General features: G+C 33.6%; 1 protein-coding gene across 1 annotated transcript; it reads right to left on the bottom strand.

The window, feature by feature from the left end:
* Window positions 1–1,591: 1,591 nt before the first annotated feature.
* Window positions 1,592–24,965, bottom strand: LOC118179279 (histone deacetylase complex subunit SAP18-like). The gene is made up of 3 exons (XM_035348759.2): window positions 24,797–24,965; window positions 23,424–23,530; window positions 1,592–2,000 (listed from the first exon to the last, which is right to left on the bottom strand). Exons 1-3 carry the CDS (start codon window positions 24,872–24,874, stop codon window positions 1,715–1,717), a joined length of 471 nt encoding a protein of 156 aa, XP_035204650.1. The 5' UTR covers window positions 24,875–24,965; the 3' UTR covers window positions 1,592–1,714.
* Between the last annotated feature and the right edge of the window lie 742 nt (window positions 24,966–25,707).

Here is a 25,707-nt window from a genome sequence, read left to right as displayed (position 1 = left end):
TTTCCTTCCTTTCATGCATACACAAACCAGTAACACTTCTCCCATTCGGAAGCTGATGATTTTTTTTTTGGTCTATCGGAAGTTTCAATTTATCATATAAAAATTCAGACATTAATTAATAGAACTTATTCTGTAATTACCGTAATCAGACATTTATGAACTGAACTAATTCTTTAATTACTGAGTACACTCTCTGGCTAAGTTCTTATATCTTTTGATTCGATTACACATTGATAAGAATTAAACTTTTATTCTGTTTTCAAAATTGGAAACTAGCTAAAATATTATTTTTACTGTATACGACTGAAAATGTTGGACATAAAATTAATAATTAATGTACATACTACTGCATGTATAAACTTATTAATGCAATGTAAAAAATATTAAATACAAATATTAACTGATTAAATGCTGGTTGAGTTTTTGTAAAAAGTTTCATAAAGGGCTACAGTAGATTAAGAGAATTCAGACTGAAAAATTATACTAAAATCACTACGAATAGGAGATATAGAATAATCACACTTTGTTTTAATAATTCGATAAATTTTACTTATTGCTGAGAAACATTTTTCTTAGTGAGATTAAAAACTAAAAAACAGGAGATTCAGTGATCTGCAGGGACAAAAAACAAAGAGAGTTTAGCAACTATGCATATAATTGCATGAAACTTATTATTGCTTTGATATATACCAACTTTTGGGAGATGAATATATATACATGGTAAGAAAATTTCCACCTTTGTGTTTAGATCATACGGACATTTTTCTGTATTGTATGAAATTAAATTTTTCAAACAAGTAAATTAGTTCCCCTCTTTTTTCTAAAGAAATTAATTGATCACTTATTTTTACATAAAAGTCTTTTGAGAAACAAAATTAACTACAGTATTGGTATTTAAAAATCACAATGAAAATCTTTTTCGAAGGCAGATCTTTATTAATAATCTTGCTACTCTTGAGAAATATCAAATTATCTTAACAAGATTATTTAATAAACACCATATTAGTTTAAAAGATTTAAAGATGATGCATGTTTGGCAATGAATAGATGATTTCCATGAGAACCATTTTAATTTTCTCTTGTTTACAAAAAATATCACCACAGATGTTTTAAACTAAATATTTTATAGACAGATAGATGTGTATAAAAATGCACTTCTTAGTATTGGCTAAATGGAATTATTCTACAGCATACAAAACCAGTACACATTTCAAAAAATTAGCCCTACTGTGTTAAAAACATAGTTGCTAATGATTTAAGTATAGCAGTTTCTTAAGTATGGTATCATAACATATTCTTATCATAGTTTTCCATTTTCTAAAGATACATTATGTACCTAAAGTTGAAGGGGGAAACCAATCTTATGCATTGCATGTTATAATAAAAAGTAAAGATTCTATATTAATTTAAAAGAATCACATAGGGTGATTTTGAATAGAATGATTAATGAATGTGTTATATTTGTTATTGCACATTTAAAATCTGTCTTCTGCTACTTTCAAATCTCGATAAGAAAACAAATAATATTATAGAATTTCTCCTTATTATTTCAAGAAAATATTTCATTTGTATCAGATAATAAACAATGCCCTAAACAAAGTAAGGCCAAAATTTAATGTAATAACCATTCTACAAATTACAAACATAAATATACAAATTTATTCATAACATAATATTTTCAAATTCTTTACAAAAGTGAAAATCAGACAAATTGTTAATAATTTTGTCTTCCTCTTCTTGAAGAAGTAGGCCCTCTAGATGATGGAGGTGTTATAGCTATGTCTAAGTAATCACCAATTTTGAAACGGCAAGCTGCCAGAGTTTTATTATCATCCACCCCCTTTTCCCCAGAGCATGTAGTACCAATATCTCTCATTCTATAGCCAGGTCCTCTAACATCTGGGAATACCAGAGCAAAGTCAAAGTAAGTTCCTTTTCTCCTGGCATCAGGATTGACTTCTTTCACTAAACCAGTCAATTCCTTCAAAGTTGCATCCATCCTAGAAGAAGAAATTTAAGATTTTTATTCTCATTAAAACATGTGAACTGAACCAAAGGTTAAATTACAAACTTTCTACATTTTTCAAACAAATTTATGAGACACATATTTAGATATGCTTGTTAACATAATAACAGCAAACATATAAGGAATTTCCTCCTTTCTTAATGCATGGCTTTTGCAATGCAATTGAAAGCACAGCTGATTTTTTCTGTTTCTATAAATACTTAATCATTCCACTGTGGCACCTAAGATAAAGTGGACAATACTTCATCAACTAGACTTGGCAATTGGATATCATCTCCCTAGCTGCCGTGTAAGTGGGAGAGTGTTAATTTGGGCCGGTAATAAGGGCTTGCCATCACAAAGAGGATATAAGGAATTTTCTCCTTTCACACTGCATATCTGTCTGACTAGCAATCGGAATTTCCACAGTTCAAATCCTTGAGAATAGATCACTGATTTTTCCTGTTTCCTACTTCGATAAATACTCACTCATTCTATAAATATAGTATTATGTCAATAAATTAAATGCTTCTGTAGTTAACATGATAGTTAATGGAGGCTGGCTGTCATGCCAATGGGCTGCATCAGATTTCACTATCAGAAAGACACAGATGTTTGTAACTGTAGTATCCTTGTAGAACAGAAGCAGTTAAAATTCAGTGATCTAAAAAATATCTTTCAGAAGTTGGTGATAGGGGAAGAAGAGCATGACATTCCTTAGATTCCACCTTCCAGCATGCTCTGAATCAAAATTCCCATGAAGCTTAGACAATTAACTTGTATTCTTTTGCCATAATTGATAGGAGGACAAGTAAAAACTCATTACTGTTTTCTGAGATTACCATATTAGTAGTGATACGAGACATATCTTCTTATAGACTAGCGGGCAAACTCGCCAGATGAGCGGGCTATGACCTAAGCCAAATTTATAAGTTCTGTGTATACTTGAAAAGAAAATGTATAACAACATTTTAATATGAATGAATTTAGTTCAGTCTTTCCAAGCAACAATCAATTCATAAATGATTTTTGGTTGTAACAGGAAACAGAAACTTTTGACACTTCCACTTAATACGTACGATGTCATGATTTAAATTTAATGTAATATAACAACTTTTTTTCATTATCAATAAAAGAATTAGGATGGCAATAAGATTTCATTTCAATTATCCTAACCGCAACATCAGACATTTTTTTCTTTCAGCAAATGATTCAAAATTTGTATTTTCATCTCCACAGAAATAAATTTCCTTTCAAAAGTTTTCTTATTTCAGACATAGCTTGGGACTGAAATACAATTTTGCAATAAGTACTCCTAAGCACAACAAAGCTAATTATTAACACACAGATTTTTTTTAACCGTTTCTTCCAAATTCACAGTTATGTAATTTAGGCAATCTACCAACTGAACACTTAAGCCGTTTAGACTGGGGTTTATCTGAACTAACAGAGACTACTGACATAGCTGACCTATCTCCAAAACTACTCCCCATAGATCAGCGAGTTGAAAATTCTGAACTGCCTGCATAGCAGAGCTAGTCAACACATAGAAAAGACTTCGTCAGCTCAGATAAACCCCATTCCGAACAGGCCTTCAGAGCACAAGACACGTACTGCATAAATGATATGCACGACTCAATTTCAAAAGAATTTCCATGAGAGAGAAAGTGGATATTCCAGGAATTTTCTTTTCATTTATCTGTGTATGTGTAAATAAAAAGGTTGTTATTCACAAGCATGCCATAGTAACTTAACCGCTTCAGCATTATGGATGGAAAATTAAATACAGAAAGGTGAATTTCGTATTTACACTGCTCAACATTGAAAATGCAACACCAAGAAGGAGCGATCAGAAATTTATGCAAATTTTAGAGTATCACACGTCACTGAGTTATGCAAATGATGTGAAATGCGCAGCTCTCCGACGCACGTGAAGTAAGTTATAAGGGAAGAAAGGTGCAGAATGGGCAATATTCGTGTCATTATTTCTGTCAGACGAATTATCAAAGAAAGTTGGTTTTTGTCCCGGAGGATACTTGTAATTGGAGAGAATGCCAGGCCGCCTTCAACAAAGTCACTACCAGCAGATAAACGACTTTACAAGTGGTATGGTGATCGGAATGAGACGGTCGGGTTGGTCCTTGCGTCAAATCGCAGCTGATACCCACATGGATGCGAGTACGGTGCATCGGCTATGGTGAACATGGTTGGAACTAGGAAATGTGGGAAGAAGGAGAGGTGCAGGTGCAGTCAAAGTGACGTCAGCATGCGTGGATCAACGAATCCGCCGACAAGCTGTGGTGGTCCCGCAAGTCACTTGTATCGCGATTCTGCAGCATGGGCAAGATACCCTGGGTGTTTGTGTCAACCAGAACCCTTTCACGTCGATTGGTTGAACGCAGCCTGCACTCACGTCGTCCGTTAAGAAGACTGCCAATGACCCCACAGCATAGACGCAAACGTTTAGAATGGTGCCGGACTGGAGCGATGTGGATGACAGAATGGCGAAACGTCGTGTTCTCAGATGAGTTACGCTTCTGTTTATCCAGTGACAGTCGCCGCGGAGACAGATCTAATCCGGAAGTAACTATGGAATGCCCACCGCACGACTTCGTGGCATAATGGTTTGGGGGGCTATTGCCTACGATTCCAGGACACTTCTAGTCCAGGGCACTATGACAGCCCAACGATACTTGGATAATGTACTGCGGCCGGTAACAATCCCCTACCTTAAGGGGCTGCCTAATGCAATTTTTCAGCAGGATAATGCCTGACCACACAGTGCTCGCATCTGCCAACATGCTCTGCAAGGTATACAGATGCTTCCCTGGCCACCGTACTCTCCTGACCTGTCACCAATCGAACATATGTGGGATGTGATTGGATGACGTTTGCAGACTCTGCCCCTGCCTCATTCAGAAGACGAACTGTGGCAAATGGTTGAAAGGAAATGGAGAGCCATCCCTGAGGACACCATCCGCAGTCTTATTGACTCTAAGCCTAGACGTGTTTCTTCGTGCATCGCTGTCTGCGGTGGTCCTACATCCTACTGAGCCGATGCCGTTCTCGCTCTGTATTCTGACTATCATTTTGAAATAAAAATCACTTATTGCTGCTTGCTGTCTCTGTCTTTTTTCCAAATTTCATCACTTTCTGACCACTCCTTCTTGGTGTTTTTTCAATGTCGAGCAGTGTATTTCACATGAAAATTTCAGCCCCAGCTTTTAATGAATTCCATTTCAAGTATGAAGTATATTGGAAAAAAAGTAAAGTAAGAAAGTTGTTTTTTAATTATAATCTAGAAAATACCATTTACATGACATTTTGAAGAAGTCCCGAATTTCAGGGATAACTCGTAACACTCGGTTTACAATTCAGTAAATTTGTCACAAGGTGGCATAGTAATTTAATTTTGTTTATTTAGAATAAAAACCGTGTTATCAAAATATGTACACTGTAGGAGAAGAGGGACAGTTCTATATCTCCTGTTCTACCGGGCCGATTGACAAAATTCAAATTGCGTTTTCCATGTATCAAAAGCATAACTTAGGATGTATGTTAGATTCATATATAGCATTGCTTTAATATAGACATTTTGACACAAAATGGGACTTTTCTGAAATGACATACCTTTTTTTCCATATTTCAATTCTACGACCCAATTTATGAATAAATATTAAATTTTGTAAAATCTGGTGCGAAATTTAAGGAGAAATTCAAAAATTTAACTTGGCGCATTTTCTTTAGTTTACGCCAAGAATTATTCACTTGGATAACTTCTTAATATATGGCAACCTATTTTCCTCTCCCTTCCATTGTGCAGGAGCAGAAAAAACGCCACATCGTTCCTACCTTTTTACATCGTGGATGAGCGGGAAAAAAGTCATCTCGTTCCTACTTTCAAATATAATTTTAACAATTTGCCTAAACTACATTTGATGTTATTATTGCTTTCAACAAATACGCCAAATCTCAAAACACGCCAATATATAATTTCGAGTATATCTGCAGAAATTTTTAATAAAAAAATCTAATTTTTTGCAGGTGTGCTTAGAACATCTACTTTAAGATGATGGTAAAAATTTTATAGATAATTATTCAATTTGTTTTTGGAAAATTTATAAAAATTATTTAAAAATACAAATTTTAACAATAAATCATAAAAAATGGGTGAGTTTTATTTGGAAAGGAACTGAATTTCGAAATGTGAAAGGAAAAATTAAATAAATTTAATAAAAAAAGAGATATTTATAAATATATACCAAACTCAACATTAAGGAGCTAATATTTTGAGAGCTCTCAAAATTTTAAAATTTAATTAAATTAATTTTTACTTGTGCGATTTTTACAAAACTTTGCAGTTTCACATAATTTGAGTTGTAGAACCGAAATATGTGGGAAAATTGGCATGTCATTTAAAAAAAAAAGCCTGATTTTGCATCAAAATACCTACATTAGAACAATGCTATATATAAATCTAATACATATCCTGTCACACTTTCAAGACATGAAAGTTGAATTTCAATAATCGACCAAGTAGAACCAGAAATATAGAATTGTCCCCCCCCCTTTTTTTTGCGCAGCGTATATCCGTGCTATTAGAACTTTTAGCATATCCATTAGCGTGCTAGAATGAAACTGTGTGTGCTATAGGAAGGTTTCTGCAACTACCCTATTGTGTTAAAATCAAACCGAGTTATAAGAAACTTGTAATTCTTATCACTCTTCAGTTTATGAATAGTCATTATCAGGGATGGACAAACTACGGCCTGCCGGAAGGTTCAATCCGGCTTGTGGATAGAATTTTAATTTGCCGGTCTGAGGCAAAATAAAAGAAATATGTATTTATATATTATATATCTATTTCCTTTTCTACATTGTTTAAAGATTATTTTATTTCTTCTTTTTTTCAAAGGACTGATGACTGTTTTACTTTCTTTTTGTTCTACAAAACATAAATCGACGGAAATAGCAAGCATAGACAGCTTTAAATCGGTAAAGTGTTTAAAGCCAAATAGCTGTAGATTGGTGCCAACAAGCGTTATCTATTTTTCTGGGAGCAGACATTCGGTAATCCGATATAGGTGAATTAGACCTCACATGCGGTAGACTGCGCATTTTAAGCTACAGCCTGCGGCTTTTTCTTTTGGCACGAATTCTAATATTATTGATTACGTATGAAAAGATTACAGACATATAGTATCATTGTGAATAGTGGTGAAATTATTAAAAGTATAGCATAGCTAGTGCTTGTTTGGGTTATTCGTAAAACATTTCAACTTTAAAATGGCTACTTAAAACGTAATGTTGATTCAGAGTGCCGTGCTTTTAATGATGAATGGTCCTGCAAATACTTTTTTAAATTATAAAAGATAAACCAGTGTGTCTCATCTGCAATGAAGCGTTAGCAGTCTTCAAAGAATATAACACTTCCTGTCATTTCACATCTAAGCATAAGAATTCCAATTACGAAGCAATGTCCGAATATGAAAGAAAGCAAAATCCAGAAAGTCTTTGTAAAACAATTTATCAGGTCATTAAAATTTTTTCAAAAAGGTACAAATTATCCAGATTTCAATCTATTCAATTCTATTTTATTCAGAATTGGTTATTTTTGCCATGTCTTTCAACATAAATTGTGAAGCAGTGAGGTCAGATTTGCAGCTTGAATTAATTGATTTGCAATCTAACAATCTCATCTCAAGCAGTTGTTTCTAAACATGCCAAAGTTAGAGTTTTACAAATAATTATCAAAAGTAAGTTGCCCAAATTTAATATCTCACGCCCAGAAAATCAGCGTTATGTTTGCTTCATCTTATATATATGAAAAACTGTCTTCAACTATGAACCTTAGAAAGAATTATTTCAGAAGTACACTTACAGATGAGCATTTAACCTCGTTCCTTAGAATCAGTACATCTCACTTCGAACCTCAACATAAGGAACTCCCGCCAAACCTTTTTTTTTTTTTTTTTCGATTTTTGGCCCGTGACTGAAAGTTTGCCCATTCCTGGTCATTATGAACAAATAAATTCATGGACCGAGATTTCACTGTAGATTATCAATTCTAATTGTGAAATATGTGCAGGACATACATGCAATTCTTATATTGCAACTGATACATGAATCAGTCTATAAAATTAATCAGAAGATTTCACTTAAAATATTTCATTACTATGAACATCAATATACACAACTTCCCAGCTGTATGAATAACACTCTTAATAATGTGCTGAAATGATAAAAATAATAATAATAATAAAGCTTGAAGGAAACATAAAAATCCTTGAAATAAAACAAAATATTAACTCTTATTTCTACTCTTAAATTAATAATCATGATATTAAACCACAACTTTCCTTCCAAAGTTGAAAGAAATGTTGGCTTGTGTTATTAATTTAAGTCAAAGCTCACAAAGAATTTTCATCAGATGCAATCAAAAAATTTATAGAATGGAGTATAAAAAACAATGTTAAGTGAACAAAAAAAAAGGGGGGGGGAGCTATTTGACATTAAGAAGTAAAGTGCTTTAAATTAATTTTGTCAGTTTTGCTCCTTGTTTATTCTCAACTTCTCCAAACAGATTTGCTATTAATTGCACATGATATTTCCCTGTGATTATTTTTCCTTCCTGAAAGTAATTGGTCACTGAGAGGTCATTAACATCTAAAAAAAATATTGGTCATAACTTTGGCTACTGATACTAACATATAAGATCTTTTGTTTACAGGAGAGAAGGCATATTTCTAGGCCATGCACAGTTGTTTATTCTCAGCATTGAAGCAATGAACTCATGCTTCATCCTAAGTCCCACATCTATATAAAAAATCTTCGAGTCCCACTGAAACAGTGTTCAGAAAGCGACTCTGAAGTCTTCAAACACTCTACCTTTTGTGCCGCCAATGGCTGAGACCATCAGATATTTCTTTAAAACTGATGCTATACCACTCCATGAAATACCCACAGTCTCTGCAACATGATGAAATACTCACTCATCTATCAGACAACTTCTTCCACTTTGTCAATCGTTTTCTCTGTCTTGATGCAAATGAATGATAACTGCATGAATTCTATTGCATATTTGGGGGTCACAAAATAAGCTATAGCACTATCACCTAATTTTTCATGTAAATGCTTACAAGAGCCTTTTATCAACACATGCCCCAAACTTAAATAATTTGTCATGACTCAAATTTTACTTTCATCTACCTTTGGAATTTAAGATGACACAATTTACATTTTGTCAGATATGCTATTTGACAACAAGATATTGTTACGTTTTTCTCTTCTGACACCCGTTCATACAGGGTTCGTAGATTTGGAGTGAATAACGACGACACTTGATGAAGTATTGAAACACACTTTATTAGTCAGTATTGTCAGCACAGTTCCAAAACACATTTTACAGTTGTCAATGAACTACTATAAACATGCTGGAACAATCAGCAACACAGCCTTCACACTGTCAGGCTATCACGGTGGAGATAGCTTTATGCAAAGCACCAGAGTACAACTCCTGACTCTGCTTGGTCGTTCTCGGAACTCCACGTACTCTCGAGACTCTCCACGCTACAACTCGAGATGCAATCGACGACACGCAGAGCACAGCTCCCAACTCTTCGGTTCAGTCGTTCCCGGAGCTCAACACGCTCTCTTGACGATGCACTAACCGCGATACACTAAGACACTCCTTCGGTGAACTCGGCAACCCACTATGCACTGGCTGCCCAGCTGTCAACTCGGGGGATCGACTCTCTAGACGAGACACCAACTTGATACTGACTATCTTGCACTCTCACTCGCTCTCTCGATGATATACGAAATGTAGAGGCACAGTGTGAGATGGCTTCCCTGCAAAGCAGTTTTAGGATTGCCATAAAATGGCAAGGGAAGACAGGGTTGCCACATTTGGCGTTATGCCATGGACGGATGGAGAACCTTCTGGAACGAATTATTACCGGTTTAGCCCAAAATGTTCTCGAACACAAGACGAAAGCTATATAAACCCTGCTGGTCCGCAGTCAGTCAGTATGTGTGCCTCGTCTAGTACAAAGATGACTAATCGAGTTGACTCGTAATTAAACTTCACTGGCAAACACAACGACGTCAAGTAATGACGTGGCCCGAAGGCAGAATTCGCACTGATAAGAACTTAACAATGAATTTTATTAATGTGCAAATTTTTTTATAATAATTCATTGTACTAATTAAATTTATGTTCCTTGCAGATGATATATAAAAACTTTTCTAATAATAAATTATATATATATATATTTCCGATGGCAGCTTAGAAGACAATCGTAGGCAGAAATACAAACATATTCACAGAAGAAACAGCTAATAAAACTACAGTAAGTCTATAAACCGTTCATACTGTGCTGAGCACTCCAGTATTTCTCCTACAAGTGTTCTGATCCTAGTGTAGGGCAGTGACTCAAATGGTTCGCGTCCATTTCCTTACGAACATTTTTATCTGGCCGCACAAGGACTTCATTAATTCACCTCTCTTGCTCTGGAAGATACCGCCTGCATTCCATTGAAGAACCTTCAGGGAAAACTTTCTTTGAGAGCAGCACATAATGCCAAAAGTTGTAAGGGTGCACCACGAGGAGGTAGATTTACGTTGCATGTCAAAAGGAAATAAAAATAAACAGAAAAAGTTTAGTAAAATACAAATCGTATAACTTAAATAAGGCACAGAACATATAGAGGCAGTGCTGGCGACGAAGATGGCAGCTGAAATTTACTCCATCCTGTTTGAAATACAGTCAAAAGACGTTAATTCGGGCACCCATAATCCGGACCTCAAAGCTAAAAACTTTCTGCACATGCGCCGCTTTGACACATGCGCATAGGCGTTTACGCAAGCGCGTAATACCTTTACAACTGCGCATATGCGTGTCCACAAGTGCAGAATACGTTTTCGCGTGCGCGTTTAATGTATAACAGACGGTATAAGCTAACATTATCTAATTATCTATTTCAGTTAATGTTGATGATTGCGTTGTTCCTTAATCTTCAAATTGGATGTGGCTTATTATTTTTTGCAGACTGCAAGAGCAATTTTATAAAAGTAAACTTGAACTTTCGATTATGTCAAATAGAATTTCCAATGCTGGAGTTCTCAAAGAATCTACAAGACGAAAGTATGTTTCGATGTTCATCAAACAAAAAGTGGAATTGCTGCAAAAAATGGATTAAGACATGAAGAAGGTGACAGAGAGGTTAGTGAAAACGAAAAAATTTCGATTGACAAGTTAGTCGGTATTCTCTGTACAGCAATTACGGGACTTGAACAGTGGAATTTTGTAACTGAACAAGAAATTATGTCTGTTTATAGAATTAAAGAGAAAGTATTATCACATAAAACGAAGCAACTTAAACAACTTACATTGAAAGAAATGTTTAATAAAGTAAACAAATAAATATTAAGCTTTTTTTTTTTTGTAAATTTTGATACTCTTTAGATCCTAATTGTTCTTTATTTCATAACTTACGATTTCATATTTTTAATTTTAGAATTTCTGCATGCCATCTTACAAGATTTAAACTGATGATCTATAATCCGGAATCGCCGAAGTACCGACGAGTCCGGATTATTGACTTTTGACTGTATTATGTGCGATATTGATTCAATCGAGTATGAGTTTCAAAGCATAGCAATTTTTTTAAAGAACTTCAACCCATGTATGGAATGTACGGATATGCTTCTCTGCAAAGGAACACATAGTGATCAGGACCTTCTGCTGCCACCCCCATGAAAAAAGGCCATTTTCACGTCGTCTAAAGCAATCCAGATAAGACATGAAGGGCCCATGCCCTGTTAGAAACTGAGTAGAGCCACTTCTTAGATAGAAGCTCTCCTATTTTTGGAAAAAATCTGTAGCCTCTTTTGCCAGTACTCTTTGTTTCCCATACACGTTACCAATGCTTCAATGATTCTCTTTCAAGCTGTGTTTAAGAACGAGCCAAGTAGAGGCAACAGTGTGCGTACATGAGGCTCAGTCGTTGCTCTCTTGGCTGTTTCACCTACAATTTCACTACCCAGTATTCCTATGAGCGCAGATACCCACTGGAGTTTAGGCTTAAGGTTTACTGGTATATTTACTAGGAGTTTTTGTAAGGACCTGACAAGTATATTTTTACAGTATGGGCCCTGGATCGTCTGAAGGCTAGAGGCAGAATCTATATAAATATTGTACTATTTATTAGCTAACAGCTATTGTGGCTTTTGATGCAACCAAACTCATGCCTGAGAAACTGAGATGTGTTTGAGCTTTCTTTCCCAGGATCTGGCTTCCATTTAGTATACAATGTCAACCATTCTCCTTTTGATCCATCAATGTAGACTGTGGTAGCCTTGAACTCCACCGGCGACTTACAATTAAGTGAAATATTGAATTTAGCGGGAAGCCAAGGAGGCAGGGAAATACATTGCTCATAGTCAGTATATTATGTATGAGTTCTACGCCATAAACTTGTTGTCTATTTTAATTTGCAGCACATGCACTACTGCACCCTCGCATTAAACTAGCAGACGCAAAGACGGCAATCCTGAGATCACGTTTAGTGCATTAGTAATCACTTTCACTATAGACAAAAAACACAAGAGCAAAAGAAGGAATATTGTGTGAAAACCTGAGAAACTTTAAAGCAGTTTCCCAACCCGTCAGGATTCAAAACAGGTCGATCTACCAAATCGAGAGTAAAGGAAATAATCAAATTAACATTGAACAATAGTTTTCCTAGTAATGAATAATCTTAGGAATTACTTCTAAGACGCATGAAAATTTCTGTCGTGTGAATAAATTGTTTTGGGTGCTATTCTAACTTCAGTTGATAGAATGCAACACCATCTGTCGGTGAAAATTGAATTAAATGTTCATCTACCACCACCCTAAAGAAAACTCTTTTTGTCATTCTTTTTCAGGTAAATCCTACCCTTTGCCTGAAAAAGCGCTGCTGGCAGATTTCGCCAAACTTTCTTTCAGAATTCTGAAGTCTCTTTATTTAATAAACAGTCAATATTCGACCTGCTTCCTGAAGAAGCTTCTACGGTTTCTACTATTTTGTTAAGCCCCTCTGTGGATTTTGAAGGATCCCTGGTTCGAATACTGCGAATACAAACTTGCTCTAATCTATGACTGTTTCTTCGATCATATTCAATTTACCATATAGTATCCATTAAAGCACATGTTTTTTTATGATACTATCCCATAACTTAATGAATAATCCACTGCTTGTTGTTCTGTGAAAGTCAGGTCTGAAGTTTTAATCATTGTTCTCAAAATGTAAGAAAAAATGCAGCAATAATATTCAATTTATATCCTTGTTTGAAAAACTTAAATGTGGCTTACTTATTAAGAATCGGTCGACGGTGCATCAAACAACAGCACAAATGGTACGAGTATGTTATTACATCACACTAACCCACACTTGACACTAAATCGCGCTGATCGACAACAATTTCACGGTAGATAAATCTTTGGGGTTTTGGGTCCAACGCTATGTTTTTCATACTGTAATCTTACGAGCACACTGAATTTTGAGGATAATAAACAAAGCTCATAGTATTCCTTGCATTGGAATGATGGTTAATCCGAACATATTGTTACGAAATGTCCAGGCACGGTAAGATAGCTTCTCCGCAAAGCAGTTTCAGGGTTGCCATAAAATGGCAAGGGAAGGCAGGGCTGCCACATTTGGCGAGAAATTTTCTTTTTGGCACCAAAATTGGTTATATACCATGGACAGATGGAGAACCTTCTGGAACGAATTTTTAGCGGTTTGGCCCAGAATGTTCTCGAACACAAGCCGAAAGCTATATAAATCCTGCTGGTCTGCAGTCAGTCAGTGTGTGTGTGCCTTGTCTAGCGAGCTGATAGTCAGTCATTGAGCGAGTGTCTCAAAGTCTAACGCTGAGTTGGTCGTCAAGTGCATCGAGAGAGTCTTTTAGTGCATCGGCGAGTTTTGTCTTAGACTGTGCTGAGTCGCGATCTATACTCTTGTGTATCGTCGAGTGCATCGCGTGAAAAGTCTTGAGAGTACGTGGAGTTCCGAGAATGACCAAGCAGAGTTGGAAGCTGTACTCGGGTGCTTTGCAGTGAAGCTGTCTCCACCGTTATTGCCTGACAGTGTGAAGGCTGTGTAGCTGAATGTCAGCGTGTAACGTGTCAGCGTGATTATAACAGTTCGATGACTGTAAAAGTGATTTTGGAGCTATCTGATTAGTATTGGTAAATAAAGTGTGTTTCAATACTTCATCAAGTGTCATCATTATTCACTCCATATCTACGAACTGGTGTCAGAAAAGAAAAACGTAACAATATGATGTATTCCTAAACAGAATTAGGAATGTTCATGATGCTCTTTTGTTCAGGAATTTAGCTAATATTATTTGGCATATAACTGGAAAATTCAAGCTGCAAAATAGCATCCTTTAATGTCTTCTGAAAGTAACATTTTGTTCTATATGAAATGGATAGTAATTTTCGCAGACAAAAGTAAAGATTAATAATTTTCTTGTTTTACGCAATGAATAAAATTGCATTAGTTACACTACACAGAAACTGAAAATGTCTGGCAACACATATCTAGAGTTATCAAAAGCAAACTCCTTATACATATATTAAGTGGTGAATTTCTTTATTGTACTGATCTGCTAGTAGCCAACTCATCAGAGAATAGCAAAAACTTGGCATTGTGCACTCCCTTGAATTTGTCCATGTACACATCGATACATTTTCACTTAAAAAGTCAAAGGAGCACCCCATTCTAGGTAAAAGTATATTTACAGAAAATTTAACTACTCAGATCACCATAAATGAAACAACAACTTCGCGATAATACTAAACAAAAACTGAAAATATTTGTCCACATAATAAGCCACATTCACATGCAACATTCCTTCGCACAGCTGCCATTAGCAAGAGGAGAAAAAGGAGACATGAAAGAGTTTCGTCTCTAGGACACGTTCAGAAGACCATCGTCTTCCTTTCCTTTACACCTAAGCCTCTGTGAACAATCACGTCTTCGAATTGGCCGATTTCTAATACTGATTACACATTTTTAACGTTGTTTACCGTTGTTAATTTTGTAATCTGTACTTTCGCAACTGGTACCTGAACTTTCGTAATGGTTCCTGAAAAATATATGCTTTATTATTATTATTATTATTATTTTATAAGCTGCTATTTAATTCACTCTTGAAGATGATCATGGATTTTTAAACTGCTTCCCAATAAGGTATAGAACTCAAACTTTGTACATACACTGCTTGTGAATCAGGTGTCACGCTTTTGATTTTTAGAGGATTAGATTTTTTCAAATTTAAAGTTGAAACAATTTTTTGCAAATATTAACAAATAAACTGAGAATCTCAGAATATTATAGTTCGCACAATAGGACACAGTGGAGGGAAAAAATTAATGGAATTTTTAGTGAAATTTAAAAAAAAATATTTTGGGAGAATTTTTGAAAATCGTTCATATTTTTAGACTTTTTGGTGCCCATTAATTTTAAAATTTCATATCTAAAAATATATTGTTTACAAATTTCCGACATTTTCACAGCTTAAAAAACAAACTTGTTGCGTTTAAAAAAATGATAAAGGAAATTAATTGAATGATTTTTTTACTTTTTTAAAAGATATGCAATGAAGCAGAATGGGAAATATTGGTTCTTCTTGAGCATCAATTCGAAACATCGGTTTCAAAGTAATAATCTCCTTATAGCACACTATTTTTATGACATTATTTATACTATATAAGTTGTTATTGCTGCCAGTTTTTAGTTCAGCATGAGATTGGAGATATTTCTGAGTTAACTTTCTCTTAATATGCGTTTTGCACTGCGTTGTGTTTAACGTTCTTATTAGATTGAAGCATAACTACTGATTATACTTACTGATATTCTAAACACTTGTATGAGTATTTCTGTGGAAAATTCCAAAACTTTGAAGTGTTTCTGTTGATAAAATAAATTTAAGTAAGCTATCATCGGATTTGAGTGCAATGACAATCATTTACGATCTATTATCAATCTATTACGAACCTGTATGCAAGCAACAGTATTATAATTAATTAACGTATTAAAATTGTTTTGAACGTGTTTTACAAAACAAAAACAGGTAAAGAAAAATTTTGCTTGCATTTTATGATTTTTTTTGCAATTTTTCTGGCCAGATAAGGTTTAAAAAAAAGGGTTGTAATTTATGTTTATATTTACCAATTGAATAAATAGCACTGGGTTTGATTTATATTTATGTGCGTGTATTGAAATTCAGTAATAAAATTTTAAAGAAATTTGAAATGATTTAATGTCTATTTAGACAGTTTGTATTCTTTAAAATGCAAATGCAAACTGAGAAACCTTTTGCATTTTTTCGATAAATCCTTTTACTTAAAGTCCTAAAACATATACAGGTATGGACTAAATTAGTTATTATTTTTACTGCTTATTTAAAATTATATACTTTATAGATAAAATGGGTTTTGCAAAATACTGAAAAGAAAAATGATTTGAAATTAAAATGTGACTGAGATCATATTTGTTTTAAAGATTTTAGATAAAAGTGTATTTTTATTTTTTTTCTCAGAAACTAATTCATTAATTGCAAAATCATTCCTTGAAGTTATTAAGAACACTCTAATAAATACAATAAAACAACTGGGGGGACAACATTGAAAATTGTAGGACAAGAAAGACATTTTAATTGTAAAATTTTTCTTCAAAAATTTAAATAAAAAAAATTACTAGCAAAAACTTTTTTTCAGCTTAAAATTATTTTGTCTTACAAAACTATTTAATAATATTCATAAAAAGTAGATGAAAATGCTTTAATAATAATATAAAAAAAAATCATTCAAAAGATACCAATTCCCTTGTCGCGCTGAAGCTGATATGCACTTGTCTTTAGTTTTAATTTGAACAATATTTCTGGAATACCTATCAGATAACCTTGTCTGTATTTGTCCCTAATTTCCGTATCTTGTACAGTTCTATCTAATTTTTGGGGGGATGCTATCACATCCCCAGACATCTATCAGCAGGTTTGTTTCACTGACAGTTCAGCGAGCAGTAACTAAAATTAAGTGAACCGCACAGTATAGTACGAGAAATCTCCACATTTTCCCTTCTCCCGAGAGGTAGGAGCATTCTAGCAAATTCTACCTCCAATTCGGAGAAGCAGTTAATGCTTATTTGCCATGTGAATGCGACACGTTGGAAGAAACGGTTTTCTCTGTTGGTCGAATCTGCTCTTGTGAACAGGGCTATAGAGTTATCAAAAGCAAACTCCTCATACATAAATTAAGTGGTGACTTTCTTTATTGTAATGATCTGCTAGTACCCAACCCATCAGAGAATTGCACGAACTTGGCATTGCGCACTCCCTTGAATTTGTTCATGTACACATCGATATATTTTCACTTAAAAAGTAAAAAGAGCACCTTATTCTAGGTAAAAGTATATTTACGGAACATTCAACTACTCAGATCACCATAAATGAAACAACAACTTCGCGATAATACAAGAGGTACCCTTGTATTATCGCGAACCAGTCTACTCTAACCAAACAATTTTCTATATGTAGTTCTAATGAAGGTGAAGAAGAAAAATTCTCTAAAGAAGCCAGTTTGAGTGATTTATATTGTAATTTCCGGAAAAAACGCCGCAGCGGTTACATGTTTAAAACTTAAATTTTCAGCGGGTGCGGCGTTTAGGTGTACTAAAAATAAAATATTTCCTTTGATGGTCATTGTACATAGTTTGGATGGCGTCGTCATTGTACATAGACCACTCAGTTGTTCCAACACAAAAGACCACTCAGTTGCTTTTTGCGAACGTTATTTTGTTTACATTTTTTCCCTTGAACGTACCTACATGCCTTATTCACCCTAAACGGGATCTCAGAACAATAACATTCTTCCCCCTTTGAAATCAGCATTCTCATCGAATAGTCTCTCTCCTCTGCCATTCTATGAATCTTCCAGGAACCATCCTCTCTCCACCCCTGCCTTTTCTGCAATTTTTTTCCAAAGGCGGACACGACTCCACCTGCCTCGCAATAACGTATTTCCCCTTCAGCATGAATCGATTTTTCTTGGCATTCTGCCAGATACAGATCCCATCAGTTTGGGTACAAGTACTTGTTGGATAGTTTGTAAGAGCGGAAAATTTTTTAAAATGGCACCTAAACGGCACAGAAGCTATACTGCTGGTTTTAAGCTTAATGTAATTTCACGTGCTGAACAAATTGGAAATAGAGCAGCAGCTCGAGAGTTTGAAGTGGACGAGAGATGTATTCGACGTTGGAAAACTGAAAAAGAACTTTAAAATATGCCACAACAGAAACCGACTGTAAAAATTCGCTTACAAGCAAAATTTATAGCAAAGCAAATGAACATAAATGATTCCAAAGGAGGGCCTTGCTGGTGTAGCAGATTTATGAAAAGAAAAAATATTTCTGTGCGTACTAGAACAACAGTCGGGCAATAATTACCAATGGACTGGCGGGATAAAAAGGCATCTTTTCTAAAATAATATGTGACAGATATTATTGACAAAAGAAAACTTCTTCGGTCACAGATAATAAATATGGATGAAAAGCCGTTAGCTTCCGACTCTCCTGCAAACAGAACTGTTGATGAAACTGGTGCAAAAACTGTATCTGTGCTTACGACGGGGCATGAAAGAACGTCATTTACATGTGTGTTAGCTTTTGCCGCAAACGGTGACAAGCTAAAGCCGATGATCATTTTTAAATGGAAAACTATTCCGAAGGGAGATTTTCCTAATGACGTAATTATTTGTGCAAACGAGAACGGCTGGATGTGCGAAACAATCATGCATGAGTGGCTACAAAAAGTTTGGCATTCCAAGGGATCTTTTTTCCAACCAAAAGGGTTATTGATAATGGATTCCATACGTGCGCATTTACTTGAGTCAGTGAAAACCAGATGTCAAAAATTGTCTACGACCGTAGCAATAATTTCTGGTGGTTTGACAAAAATCTTACAACCATTAGATTTGTCAGGTAATAAATCTTTCAAAGCTGATGTCCGAAAGCGGTGGGAGTGTTGGATGAGTGAAGGATTGCATACGTATACCAAAAGCGGCAAAATGCGTAGAGCATCTTATGAAGAAGTTGCAATGTGGGTAGGAAGTGCGTGGAAATCGGTAAAAACATTGTCAATAATAGCAGGATTCAAAGAAGCTGAAATTATATCTTTAGATAAAGAGACTGTAAACCAAGAGGATGAATGTGACGATCTGGAAGACTTGGACTTAGATCAGGATTTACTAAATCTTAATTCAGAAAGTGAAGAATCAGATTTTGATGGCTTCATTTGATGTATAGTTTGCTGTAATTCCTTTTGTAAGTAAAATTTGGTTGATCTTTACATTACGGTAACTGGTAGTTTGGCGACATTTTGGAGGCGATAAAGGTTACTACCTGGGACTTTGGTAATAATGTGAGCAGTACTGAGTTCCGATTACGCATTTTTTTGTGTGGGGGAAATGAGAGATCATGGGATATGTCATGTGATATTAATGGACGAATTACGGTTCTTTAATCGGAAGAGATCATGGGATATGTCATGTGATTTTAATGGACGAATTACTGTTCTTTAATGGGGAAAAATCTGGGAATTTTGTATTTGGCTTTATTCTGTGTTGTGTGAAATAGTGTTTGTGAATTTTTGGATCCCATGGCCGTAAGTAAAGTGAATTCGAAATGGGTATATAGTGGTATTGAAAAGGATAGTAAGAAATGTTTTTTAAGGTTGTGTGAGAGAGAAATAAACATGTTTTATTATGTTATTTATTTTACGTGGTATCTTGCTTTGAAAGATAAGTATGATTTTAAAGATTCTGAAAGAGAATGAAGAAAAGTGTATCCGCCACGTAATGAAGATTCTGAAGGAGATTAGGTAAGTTAGTATTTTTAATTATTTTTATGCATTGTTGGAAATGTAAGGTGGAAAGGAATTTGGTATTATTGGGAAAATTGTTATTAGCAATGATTTAGTTTAAAGTAATTAGGATTGTAAGGTAATTTTTATTAATTGAATGTATGTGCTCATGTATATTTTAAGTGGTGTTTTTGAATTTAATTATATTTTAATGAAATGATAGTTATTTTGTGAATTTTATACTTGTAGGAATTTGGTGTATGTTTAAGTTGAAATAAATGTGCATGGAAATAATTTAAATATTTGATAATAAATATTTGTAATGCTTCATGTATGAATTCGTTGGTGACGTGTATAATGTAATAGATGATTTAGAGGTAAAAGTTTTTGGATATTTTATTTATTTTATATGTGGAAATGTTCATATTTGGAAAGGGTAAATACTTTTTTGCGATCATGTAATTTCATATATGTTCTTTTTACCGGGTTTAAAGATTGAGAAAATTGTCATGTATTTTCGTGAAATTTTTCGAATTTATGAGAAAAAAGCAGTGTACATGGATATAGTGAAGAGTGTGCGCAATGCCATTTTTGTGCAATTCTGGGATGTTTTTTTAAGTAAAAATAAGTCGACGTGTACATGGTCCAGTGATATTTTAATGAAATGATAGTTATTTTGTGAATTTTATGCTTGTAGGAATTTGGTTTACGTTTAAGTTGAAATAAACGTGCATGGAAATAATTTAAACATTTGATACTAAATATTTGTAATGCTTCATGTATGAATTCGTTGGTGACGTGTATAATGTAATAGATGATTTAGAGGTAAAAGTTTTTGGATATTTTATTTATTTTATATGTGGAAATGTTCATATTTGTAAAGGGTAAATACTTTTTCGCGATCAGGTAATTTCATATATGTTCTTTTTACCGGGTTTAAAGATTGAGAAAATTGTCATGTATTTTCGTGAAATTTTTCGAATTCATGAGAAAAAAGCAGTGTACATGGATATAGTGAAGAGTGTGCGCAGTGCCATTTTTGTGCAATTCTGGGATGTTTTTTTAAGTAAAAATAAGTCGGCATGTACATGGTTTATGTGTATGTGTTATTTTGAAAAACGCGTAAGGTGTATGGTATTGTGCACTTTTTCCGAATTTTGCAGTGAATATTTGTCATGATTAAGCAGATTTGTTTGATAAAATTTCTAGCATAAGTGTAATTCGGCTAGTAGATTGTTAGAAGAAGTGTTCAGTAGATAAGAAGAAAAGAAACATGTCTTTACTTCGTGAAGACAAAATGGCGGCGGGGAAAAAAAAATAGAGGGTTGCTGTAGGGGAGTTGGTCGCCAAATTTTCGCCAAAAAATCGCCAAGTTACCGTAATGTAAAGATCAACCTAAAATTTAAAATTTCCTTTTGTAATCCAAATTTAATAGTTCGTTGTTGCAACATTTTTTATAATATAGTCTGAGTATTACAAATATGGACTTCTTAAGTGGGTATATACAAGTATATTCGTGAACACAAATATATTTTCAACATTTCTTACCTTTAATTTATTTTTTAGTTATGATTTCATTTCATGCAATTTTCTTAACTTATATGTCATATATCAAGACATAGGTTGAGATTTTGCATCTATACGGCCCACGACGATGTCACGCGCAATTAAATCTATTGCGGCGTTTCTGTGTAATTTTAATTTTTTTCCCACCATTTTTCTCGAGTGCGGCGTTTACGCTGATGCGGCCTTTCTTCCGGAAATTACGGTAATTTATATAGCAGTTTTTGTTTGTGGTCCTCCTAATGAAACTGTACTCAATTAATACATTCACTGACTTCAGATTGCAGTGATTAAGTTCCTTATTGTTTCAAGTATTTTTTTTAACTTAGTGCCTACTTTACATTTTCTGTAGATATTTTTTATGGTACAACTCTGATAAACGCCCTAATTTCACCAAATGTGACGATATGTGTTTTGCGCTGGTTTTTGGCACGATTGCGTGTTGTGTGGCAACCATGTCGACGTTGAAAAGTCTTTTGGTGGAGTAGCTTCTTAATTGCTAGTTGGTTCGTGTCGCGTGTGTTGCGATGAAAGACAGACGTGGTGGGAAGGTTTCAGCTGCGTATTTTAGATTATGTGCAGAGTAAATTTAGTACGAAAAGGTACAATTTTGGAGTTGTTAATGAGTCTTTTGTTCATGGATGTATTTATGGAGATCGTAGTGTATTTTTAGAATTTCTGTGGGAGTCGAGACTTTTAAAACGGAGTTTGACGTGTCCGAAATGCGGAGCTGATATGGGAACTCGGACGAAAAATGGTGTTTCTGATAGACTTGTGTGGGTTTGCAGTAAAATTGTTGCTAATAAAGTATGTGGGTGTCAGCGGAGTTTAAGGTTTGGATCTTGGTTTTCATGTAGCAAGTTAACGTTGGAGGAAGTTTCTATTGTTACTTTTGAAATTTTGAATCGTAGGAAGGCATGTGATATAGCAAAATCATGGAAGTTTTCTTCACAGACGTTGTGTGACTGGTGAAATTTTATTAAAGAATGTATTTTGGACTTTGCATGCTCTGTATCTGAGAAGATAGGGGGGAAAGATATTTCTGCTTTTAAAAGAAGCTTTCATTATGGTAAGTGCATTTTATTTTATTGTTTTTATTTTGTAGAATGTTATACTCATTGTTTTTGGTATGAATTTCCGTTTTTATTGTTGTTTTTTGAATTGTCTGAAATTTATTTTAGTTTATATTCTTGATTTGTTTTTAGTGTAGATTATGCAATTCGTAGATGTTTTTTTAAAGTTGAAACAGAACTCTGTGTACATGGTATTCTTTGAAATTTATTGTTGTTATGTTAATTTATTAAAGCGAGGTGTGTGTAGTTCGTAGATTCGTTCGTTGCCTACAGTGTGCCATTCGTAGATGTTTTTTTAAGTTAAAACATGTCACTGTGTACATGGATTCTTGTCAAATATTTTTGGTTAGAAACTACGTTTTTGCTATCTAAATTCTTTGTTTTTGTTTCGGATTTTTAGCTTAAATCGTGTGTTCGAAACGTAGTTTTTGCATGTGCGAAAACCGTGTTTTTGGAGACATTTTAGGCTTAAAGTTCGAAATGTAGACAAAAAATTTAGATAGTAATATGGCAGCGTAAAGTTTCTCGCCAAAAATATTTGCCGACTTGAGGGCGCATATCAGAGTAGTTCCTTTTTTTATCACTATTTAATCTAATTTATGCTGAAAACTGGGATTTTCCTGTATGCATATTAAGCATTTGTTCATCTATTTGAGCTGCTGAAGATACTAATCAAAAACATATACTATAGAAATGTCAGTTAACTTTAAATCTTCAAAACAATTATTGGAAGTTTTCTTTTTGAATGACAACAGTATTTAATATGCAGTTTGGCAATGAAGTCTGTTTAAAAAGAATTCTTTACTTTGTTATATTATAGTATAATATAAAGTTGTACTTTTATATAGAGAATTTTATTTTACATACCAAGTATAAATTTGAAGCTCATTAGAGGGAACATTTCCTCGAGTATATTCAGTGAATGAATGATGGCGCCCATTGTTCAAAAAGACTCTCAATAACAGAGGACATGTCTGAAACATAAATATTAAAATATATATAACTACAAATATGGAAACATTAAGTAACATACATTCAATATATTCTTCAAATAATTTAAATTTTTCATTACAAAGATTTGAAAATAATTGGAAAAATTCAGATATTTATGATAACTTTTGAATTAATCATCACATAAATAACCTATTATGATATGTGAATGCAAAGTATGTATATACAACTTTTCTTTTTGTTTGTAATAGTCATCAATTATACAAAATAATCTTAATAAATAAAAGCACTTTCTGAGAAAGAAAAGCTTGTGAAACCAGTTGCTAAGAAAAATGATTGATTAAAAAAATGCAATGTAAAATAAGATACCATTTTGCTTCTCAAATTTTCTCACTTTAAGTTTACTTAATTTATTCTTCTTCAGCTTTAATTCCGTTATTTTTACATTTTTAAAGTAACACATTAGAAGAAAATATTTTGACCCTGACATAAACATATAATCTCCCTGAATTGGATTTAATGATTTTTATGAAAATTTGAAATAATTTTAAAATTATATGCCATGAAGAAACTGAACTTTTATTTAAGCATTTATTTGCACCTCTGCAGTTCTTAGAATAACATAAAAGTTTATGTTACAGTTAAAATAATAAATAATAATAACTTAACCTTCACTAATTACACTTGAGCTAACGAAACTAAAAATTTAAAAAAAAAAAAAAAAAAAATGTATAATGAAAACATAACACAACTTAATGCAGTAACATTAACTTATTAACATAAATTATACTACTATAACAAGCTAATCTTTGACTAGTAATCTGAAGGAGCACAAAGCTTATTTAAAAGTGAAATCCCATGCAGTAAAATTCATATAAAAAAATTTAAAACTAAATTAAGCTCGTATGAGCTAAGGCAGACGTAAAAAAAATCCCTAACCTAATTAGAAAAAAAAATAATTTGAAAGTCTTAAAGAATGATGAGAATGAAAAGAATGCTCATGAAAAATAGTTACATTTAATATTTCTAAATGTAGTGTAAATTATCATTAATAATTTTAAGTAATAAAACCCAAAGTATTTTCAAACAGAAATAAATATAATTTGAGCATTCAATTATGTTAATTTAATAAACAGACATTTACACCAACTTTCACTGAAAGAATATTATTAAAATGATTCATAAACAGCTATTTTATTATTTATCTTAAAAAAATTAACAGCCTACTTAAACCTAACAATACAAGTTTTAAACAATGCTAAACTTGAATACTGTGTCAAAATAATTACTTTTTCTCTATCTATTAATTTTTCAGCTTCATTCTTTTCTTCAACAACCGATTCGACGACTCCACCAGAATGTGCCATTTTGAAACCAGAAAATGGAAAAACAAAATAGATCTCACAAATAGTACACAATTGCTATCAACACTTCCAGAAGAATAGCATTCATCTGAATTCGCGGTTATATTCGCAGTGTTTTTTAGTTACAGGCAAGACAGGATATTTTGTCTGATTCTTTGATTTAGGGAATAATTATCGAAGAACTATTATTGTTTTAAAAAAAATCAATTTTGTTTTAATAAAATAAAATAATAATATAATTTTGAGAAAAATATAATTCTGAGATATTCTAAATATTAGATGTTTATCGTATTTAAGATAACCATTCGGCAACAGAGTATCATGTGTTTAGGATTTGTGCTCCCAAATTGATTTCATATGTTTACGACTGGAAAATCATCATTAGATCATTGTTGATTTTACTTATATATATAATCTAGAATGTTCAAAATTGAAGACTGTTTCAAATCTTGTGGTATATTCAATGAGCTGCTCATTAAACGTTTCGAAGAAAATTTCGATCCACAGGATAGTTCTCGTCTCTGGATAACTCCTGGGCATATTGTATTCACTACGAATGACACTAAAATCCATACTTGTGATGCTAGACCTTATGATTTCAGTACATCACCTAGCGAAGCTGATACCGATGAATTGCTTACAACCGTTTCTCCTGTTCTGGATATATTTTTCGATACTGAAAGCACGTCAACCCGAATGTTTATAGTTTTAATCAATGGAGATGTTCAAATATTTGAATATAGGATTATTCTGTTTGAATGGGCTAGAATAGGGTATTTTAATGTTAATATTGTATCTCCGAATAGTAACAACAATCATCATATTGTGTTGACGAA

This window comes from Stegodyphus dumicola, chromosome 9, assembly GCF_044657685.1.
Source record: "Stegodyphus dumicola isolate Sdum_Otavi_A_Nest chromosome 9, ASM4465768v1".
Classification (NCBI taxonomy): Eukaryota; Metazoa; Arthropoda; class Arachnida; order Araneae; family Eresidae; genus Stegodyphus; species Stegodyphus dumicola.
The sequence above is the reverse complement of the archived record's forward strand: the minus strand, read 5'-3'. Positions and strand labels throughout refer to the sequence as shown.